We start from the raw sequence: 8,823 nt of genomic DNA on the forward strand, positions 1-8,823 counted from the left end.
ATGAGATTCCCAGGATGTAGTGAGTTCTCTGTGGCTTTCAACATAATGATCATACAACTTTCAAAAATCATGCTCTTTCTAGCTTTGAGATACTAGTAAATATTGTAGTGCATAGCATATGTCATACCTAACTTATATCCTTGGTAATGGATGCATACTACAGTGACAGATTCTAGAAATAGTTACAACACACACCTGGAATCTCACAATCACATAATCAACCATTTTACTAAATACAAGCATATTTTCATTCACATACAGCTAAAGAAAACATTTTTTTTTCACATTTCACTACAGTGCACAACAAAGTGAGGAAAAGTATACAGTACATTTTATTCTGGAATATAAGACAATCTATTCCAACATGCAGTTGTGATCTTTGTTACAAGCTAATCTTTTCTTTACCTATGTAGTAAAATAGCTTCTAAAGCTTTATCCTTAGTATTGTAACACCTGATTTTTCACACTTATTTTCTAAAACCCACTTATTGCAGTGACAACAGCACTGAATTCTACTAAAATGATTGTTAAAGTTTCTAGAACTTGTTTAAGCAATTAAGCTCAGCCACCTTTGCTGGATCTATGCTGAGTATTTTTAAACCTTCCTAAAAATGCAAGGAATGGGAAAAGTATACATATAATGTATTTTAGTCAAGAATAATGCAGAGAAGTTTTGTTTCTTTTTTTTTTTTAAACTGACAGAATCCAGTCAACTCTCATTTATCCACTGGATAATCTTGCTTTCAGAATCTTTTAAACATAGTTAAGTATAGTAGTCGATAAACTTTGTGTTAATCCAACTGACCATCTTTTATTTGTCTTCTACAATTGCAAAACTGGCAACTCATTTACTCCACCCAAGCCTGGTCATGCTAAATGAATGTAGAGATCATGATTGGTTCAGTTGTAGTTGATACTGCAGGTTGGTCCAAGGTGGTTTGTTCCATAATTTTCATTTTTTTTGGCTTCTTTATTGTCTGAAGTAAATCCCCAAACTTTCAAATTCAGTCATATTCATAATGAAGTTTAACACTATATCTCAAAGCAATTTACCATTCTCAGGCTTTCCTATCACAATGAATATGAGAAATCTGACTTTAATGATAATTGTTTTCTTACTGTGAAAAGTATGGCTTTTGCCTAGCTGAACTGGCTACAATCCAAAAAATAATTTAAAGCATCACTTACCCTCAAGAAGATAATGAAACCTCAAGCCAACCATTCCAATTTTCTGATGCAGTTATTTGTCTGTTCACCTGAGAACTAAGAGCTGACTTTCTAGAGTAGACAAGAACCTAGTATAGGTATATGGCGAACAGGTGGCCAAGGTCATTGTGAGGTGAGTATTTTATCCTCATCCCACTTTCCATTGCTGTATTTGGTTCCTTTCAATAATATGTCCACTGTGTTTTAGTGATAAGAACACTTTTAAGCATACACAGTTCTAATGTTTTTTCAGTTGTGCAATTATTCACTTATTTAAAGCCCTCTTGTCAATAATACCTGAATAGGCTTTACCTTTACTTCATCCCTAGATTCCCTCGGGATCATAGCTGAGTTGTAATCAATAAGGAAACATATCCTAACATGTAGAGAACATTTATTTACAGTCATATCTCTTCCAAAATGAACTAATTAATAATAGTCCATTCATCAGAGAGCAAGACAATGCAGTGAAACAAGCACTAGGAGTCAAGAGACCTACACCTTGGCCAAGTGAATCTTTTGCCTCTTAGTTTACTTTTGTAAAATTCAGAAGAAAACTTCACAGGCCTGTTATGATGATCAAATAAGTAGTTCAACTGACTGTAATGTGTTTGTAAGGGTTATAGTGCAGGTACTCAGTACAGGATTGATAAGCAAGTGTTTGCCTCTCTTTTCAGAGGTGATCCCTGTGTTGTTGCCATGACCTGAAGAGACAGGCACGTTGCTTACTTCTACGTTGCAGTTACCAATGCAGTGAAACCCCAGGCGTGGTCAGAGGGAAAAGAAGGTATGTTGTTTGGGTTAGTGTTTCTCTCTTCTACTTACAGGGTATTTTACATGGGATGATTTCTTTCACAAAGCTGGTTATTCTATCACAAGGGTGTACATTTTCCCTGATATGACAATAACAGTGTGTAAGTAGCCTCCCTTTTCGTATTCAGACCATTTTTACTAGAACACCAGGCCTTGAAAGCGTCTTAATAAAGGTCCACAACTCTCATTTTACAGATGAGCTATTTAGAAGCTAATTGGTACTTTTTAACCAAACCCATCACACACACTTGGTATAGGATAATCTCACTGATTAAGATGATATCAATCTTTTAAAAGTTTTGCTAATTATTCCCAATGATATACTTTCCCCCCTTACATATGTCTTTACATTCATGAATGAGCTGAAAAACCAAGACATAGTTGTCTTGTATATGGGTGTATTTTTCTGGGGCCTTGCTCCCCAAACCTCAGGCTCTTGACATGTGGTTCACAGAAGTCACATGGAGCAGCCACTGCCCATCATGGGCCACAAAAGAGTGCCTGGTCCATGTCAGTAATTTAGTCCCTCAGTCAAAGCACCCAGCCTTCACCATCCACTTGCTCACAACCTTGGGAAGGCAGCTCACTTGGTATCCAAAATGAAGGTTGAGTTCTCTTCAGTCATACAAGGATTCTATTCATTTTGATCACTTTTAAGTTCAGATGGGAGAGCATGTTTTGCAAATAAAAAGACCTAACTAGCATAAACATCTTCTCTCCGACTTGACAACCTCTTCTGAAGAGTGAACCACATTTGGTACAAATCCACTCTTCACCCCTTCCCAGCCCTCCTGGATTGTAATATCCCCCCTTTTAACCAGCTCATATATGTCTTTTGTCAGGTCTGTGAAGGCTTTCTCCACATTAATGGCATCTCGGGCTGACGTTTCAATGTACTTCATGCCGTATGCAGCAGCCAGTTTTTCTGCCTCATGGCGAGTCACTTGCCTCTGTGTATCCAGGTCACACTTGTGACCCACCAGAACAAACACAATTTGGTAGGGCTGAACGTGTACTTTGGTCTCTTCTAACCACTCATGGACATTCTGGAAGGACCTGCGGTTGGTAATGTCAAATAAGAGAAGACCACCTACTGAGTTCCTGTAGTAGGCTCGAGTGATGGATCTAAAACAAAAGAAAGTAAAGAATAAAGGCCATGGTCCAAATCCTGTACTTCAATGAACTCAATGTATTATAGTGTTTCTGGTTACTGACACAGTTCTTTCATAAAAATGATTTTCTTTTTTTTTTTTTGTAACAACAAAATACAAATGTCATTCCATAATAATGATATGTGAATTTTCAATTGGGGAAAATTTTGAAATGGCATCTAGAAATTAATGCTCATGGAACTACACTCATTTTCCCTTGATTAAGGTAGAATCACAGCTAACTCTCCCACCCCCATTCCTCAATAACTGAATGAGACTTCCTGTTCTGCAAAATGAGATATTTAAGTCATGGGTTATCATGATGCAAAGTAAAATAATAAATATCAAAGTGTTCTGTGACCTAGAGCAGTGGTCCCCAACCCCCGGGCCATGGACCGGTACCGGTCCATGGGCCATTTGGTACCGGTCCACAGAGAAAGAATAAATAACTTACATTATCTCCGTTTTATTTATATTTAAGTCTGAACGATGTTTTATTTTTAAAAAATGACCAGATTCCCTCTGTTACATCTGTCTAAGACTCATTCTTGACTCTTGTCTCATAAATTTGACAATTATATTTAAAAATACCAGTTTTTACGCTGGTTGCATAATTTTATTTTGTGCATTTATCCGTCCCACCCTAAAGGCCAGTCCCTGAAAATATTTTCTGACATTAAACTGGTCTGTGGCCCAAAAAAGGTTGGGGACCACTGACCTAGAGAGCTCATTATAAATTCTAGTAATTGAAACAGAGTGAAAAAAGAATTAATTTATGATAATTGACAGAAAATGCTCATAAGTATAGTTATATTGCAATACACTCCATGTTTCCTATTTATCATTACCATGTTTGTTTATTATTATTATTTTTTTATTATTATTTTTTTAAAGAATAGAAGCGGGGAGGCAGAGAGACAGATTCCTGCATGCACTTGACTGGGATCCACCTGGCATGCCCACTAGGGGGCGATGCTCTGCCCATCTGGGGCGTTGCTCTGCTGCAACCAGAGACATTCTAGTGCCTAAGGCGGAAGCCATGGAGCCATCCGCAGCGCCCGGGCCAACTTTGCTCCAATGGAGCCTTAGCTGCTGGAGGGGAAGAGAGAGAGAGAAAGGAGAGGGGGAAAGGTGGAGAAACAGATTGGCGCTTCTCCTGTGTGCCCTGGCCAGGAATCAAACCCAGGACTTCCACATGCTGAGCCAATGCTCTACCACTGAGCCAACCAGCCAGGGCCATTATTATTATTGTTATTATTATTACTATTTTCATTTAACAGAGGTCCTCAACCTCTTCGGTGAGGAGAAACACAATTTTGTTTTTATTTCCGGGCCATTGTGAGTAGGAAAAAGAGAGATGATCTGCAAAGGCCTGGAACAAAGTGCCTATCAACCATATTTTCTGACACATTTCAGAGGCCTAATAAGCAGCCACCAGTTGGGAAAAACTGTCTAAATCAGCAAAGCTTCCCCTTAAAATGACATGACTTATTTAAAGCATTGTAGTTAAAATATTTCTAAAACCTATTATACATTTGTTATACTTTTTAAACAGAAGTGACATCATCTTTTTAAATTCTTGATTTGAGGAGTTTTATTATCAATATACATTATATTACTTTGCTTAGAGCTTATTAGAAGATATATAATTGTTTGTACAACCACTTGCTTTAGACTACTGTGCTTTTTTATCTATGTCTATTTTTAAGTTTTCGGTCTTCTTGGATGAAAAACATAAAAATGAGGGACTCAGTAGCTTTGACCATTACTGAGTCAATGGTAACAGAGCAAACATTGTCCAGAGGGTTAATGTCCAAACAGTTAAGAACAAACATTACAAATGAGTTCAAGTCTCTAGAACTGGGCAAATCAGCTTGAAAACAGTAATAATTTCCTTATGTTTAAAGATTCATAGATATGTGATTAAAGGTTTTGATTTGTGAACAGCTTGGTTCAAGACATCAATAGGCAAGCTATAGATCCTTTTTAAAACTCTAAAATATATTATTACTGTACATTAGATTTAGAAAGTAACAATGCCCTTTCAAAGCACAACATAAGGCTGCATACAAATTAAAACCTTCTTTACATCAAAAAGTTTTCTTGAACAAAGTGTAAAGACAAATGGCAAACTGGGAAAATATTTTACAACATATAAGATATAAAAGGATAAATATTCTTAATCTGAACTCTTACAAATTAGTATTACCCCAAAATAATAATGCAGTGGATATGAAAAGGCTATATATATATATATATATATATATATATATATATATATATTCCAATAAATATAAAAAGACCTTTCTTCACTTATGAGAAATGCATTCACAAGTTCAAAGTGAACCTGTACAAGAATATTTGCCAGTGTTATTTGTGGAAGTGGGGAGTTGGAGACAAGTTTGTTATCTTGTCTCCTTATCCCTTTTCAACTACTTAACCAACCAATATATATCTTCTATGCTCATTTAGTGTTCAATAGATAAATGGATAAATGATCATAAACATGGAATACTGAGTCTTTTTGATCTAATTCCTGATGCTCTATGTGACTTTAGCTCAAATCGCTCTCTCAAAGTTTTCTGTGTACATAGCTCTCCATCACTTCTGTCTTTATACATGCTATTTCCCCTTCCTGGGCTCTTTTCTGTCATACTCATCAGCTCTCATCTTCTCCAGGGAGTCTTCCCTCCATCTCTATAAATTATACATATAATTACAAATGATACATACTACAAAGGAAAAACAAAGGGTTGTAAGAAAATGAACCTGTCCTTCAATTACACATTATATGCTAAGTTACAGTATGGAGTGGGCATACAAATATAAATAAGACTGTTGTATAATTGCCTATTATTCGTCCCCCCACCTACTCCCTCCACTATGCTAGCACATAAGTTCTAAGAGAAAAGGGCTTGTGTCTGTTTTGTTTACATGGCATCCCCTTGTGTAAGTTTCCTCAGAAACAAGCCCTATGTCTGGCACGGAGTGGGTGATCACAATACAGCTGGTTGCAAGAGGGAATCAATCATCAGTATCTGACCATATGTATATAACATACACACATATTATATATGTACTTATCTGTACCTATATAACGTAGTATATCTATATCTGTACCTACGTCTGTCTCTAGCTCTATATAATCTGTATATATCTGTCTATACATGCTGGGATGACCTGAGAACGTTTTATCAAGTATGAAGCATAGGGACCGAGATTGATGCATTACAGTGATCAATTCCAACTGGTATCTTAGCCACCAAGGGGTAGGTTGGTGGAGTTATAGTGCAGGCAATACGTATTATTGACTAGCCTTCCCAGCCAGGGCGCCTCTTTCCCTGTAAGGAACTCCCAGCTCGCTGAAGGTAGGTTTAAGCAGAAACCCCCAGAACCTTCGGTATCGTCCCTATGGGCGGGTCGCGACCAGGAGCAGGAAGTCCTCTTTCCCCCGGGGCAGTGCAAGCTCTTAAGACCCTCCCACTGTTCGCGGGCCCGCGCTGCGCTCTCACCTGAACCTCTCTTGACCCGCGGTATCCCAGATCTGGAGCTTGATGCGTTTTCCTGGCTCGATTTCCACCAGACGCGAGAAAAAATCCACCCCCACGGTGGGGTCCGAAACCTGGGCAAAGCGGCCTTCTGTGAAGCGGCGAATGAGACAAGACTTGCCCACTGTGGAATCCCCGATGACAATGAGTCGGAACTGGTACAGCCAGATGGCCTCCATGGCCGGGGCTTGGCTGGTCTCCTTATACCCGCCCTGCGCGGCGAGAGGGGGCGTCCCGCCGAGGCCTCGGAGAGTGTGGCTCGGTCGGGATCTAGATCTTCTGCAAGCACATCGCTTGACTGGGAGCCCGAGTTGAGGTAGGCCCAGTCGCAGGGAGAGCGGAGGGATGGATGCTGCACTCACAGAGGTGATGAAATGGCAGCAGTATCAGCACCACGCACTCTGACTCATCATTGACAACCGGGTTACTGTAATCCCCCGCGTAGACGCGAAGCCTGGAGTCGCCGCACTGTCTGTAAAAGGAGCGCACACAGAAACGACCGAAAACCCCTAGTTCCCTTCTCTAATTCCTTCACCCACCTCCTTTTAATTAAAAATGTTATCTATATGTCAAATTGCAAAATTAATACCTCTTATTAAAACTAGGGAAACAATACCAAAACGTACACGAAAAGGGAAGTCCATAATTATCTGCATCCCTCCCCCCAAGATATTAATAGGCTGGTATATATTCTTCCATGTGGATTTCTTTGAAAATATCTATTATATGTAAGTCCATGTATACATACATACATACATTTATTGCCTTTTGATTTTACAACAGTTGGATCAAATTGGACATTCGCTTTCTACAATTTACAAAGAATCAGACATCTCTCCATTTCCAACTAATCTTCCTTTTGCCACGACAATGCTGAAATAAACATTCTATTAAGTATAGTCACACATACATTATTTCCATGAAATAGTGTTACGAGAGGGCTTAAGAAGTCAAAGAGTCTGAATACTTTAAATATGGTGGATATAGGCATTATATGCAATTTGCAGTATTTACCAGTTTAAATTCTTGTCAGCAATTTGTGAAAAGGCCATTTTCTTTGCATTATTTCTTGCTAATCTGACATAGTTAAATAAAAAGGCATCTCTGCTTTATTTTACATTTCCCTGACAACTAATGAGGTCAATACCATGTCTTGTGCATTGGCTATTTGTATTTCCTCTTCTGGGAATTGCCTCTTAACATCCTTTGTATTTTTTCTTTGTAATCTTTTATCATTGCTTTACTCATTTTTTTTATTTTTAAAAACAGCTTTATCAATATATAATTCACATGTCATATAATTTAATCACTTAAAGTACACAGTTTTATAAATTTTAGTATAGTCATAGAATTGTGCAACCATCACCACAAATTTAAAATATTTTAATCACTTCAAAAAGAAGCTCCCACCTCTTAGCCAGCATCCCCGTGTCTGTTTTCCTAAGAAACGTTACTCTACTTTCTGTTTCTATACACTTATTCTGGATGTTTGATATAAATGGAATCATACAGTATGTGGACTTTATGTCTGGCTTCTTTCAATTATCCTGATGTTTTCAAGGTTTGTCTATATTGTAGCATTCCTTTTCATGGTTGAATAATATTCCATTGTGTGAATAGACAACATTTTATTTATACAGTCATTAGGATAGTGGACATTTGAGTTGTTTCTTTTGGCCATTCTGAATAATGCTGTTATGAATATTTGTGACAAGTTTTGTTTGAACACATGCTTTGAACTCTTTTGGATTTAAACCTATGAGTGAAATTCCTGGGTCTTAGGGTAACTTTTTGTTGAATCCTTTGAGGAAATGCCAGACTGCTTTCCAGAGGGTCTGCACCATTTACATTCCTACCAGCAATGTATGAGTGTTTCAATTTTTTTATATCTTCTCCAACACTTTTTATTTTTCCATGAGAAGAGGGGAGGCAGAGACAGACTCCCGGATGCGCCAGAGCAGGATCCACCCAGCAAGTCCACTAGGGGGTGATGCCCAGCCCCATCTGGGGCATTGTTCTATTGCTCAACTGAGCTCTTCTTAGTGCCTGCGGTGATACCATGGAGCCATCCTCAGCACCAGGAGCCAACTTGCTCTAATCAAGCC

At 38.3% G+C, this 8,823-nt stretch overlaps 1 protein-coding gene across 1 annotated transcript; it reads right to left on the bottom strand.

Annotated features, from left to right (window-relative positions):
- Positions 1-238: 238 nt before the first annotated feature.
- On the bottom strand, positions 239-7,103 carry RAB39B (RAB39B, member RAS oncogene family). The gene is made up of 2 exons (XM_066357241.1): positions 6,683-7,103; positions 239-3,144 (listed from the first exon to the last, which is right to left on the bottom strand). Exons 1-2 carry the CDS (start codon positions 6,895-6,897, stop codon positions 2,718-2,720), a joined length of 642 nt encoding a protein of 213 aa, XP_066213338.1. The 5' UTR covers positions 6,898-7,103; the 3' UTR covers positions 239-2,717.
- Between the last annotated feature and the right edge of the window lie 1,720 nt (positions 7,104-8,823).

The sequence above is a fragment of the Saccopteryx leptura genome, chromosome X (assembly GCF_036850995.1).
Source record: "Saccopteryx leptura isolate mSacLep1 chromosome X, mSacLep1_pri_phased_curated, whole genome shotgun sequence".
Taxonomy (NCBI): Eukaryota; Metazoa; Chordata; class Mammalia; order Chiroptera; family Emballonuridae; genus Saccopteryx; species Saccopteryx leptura.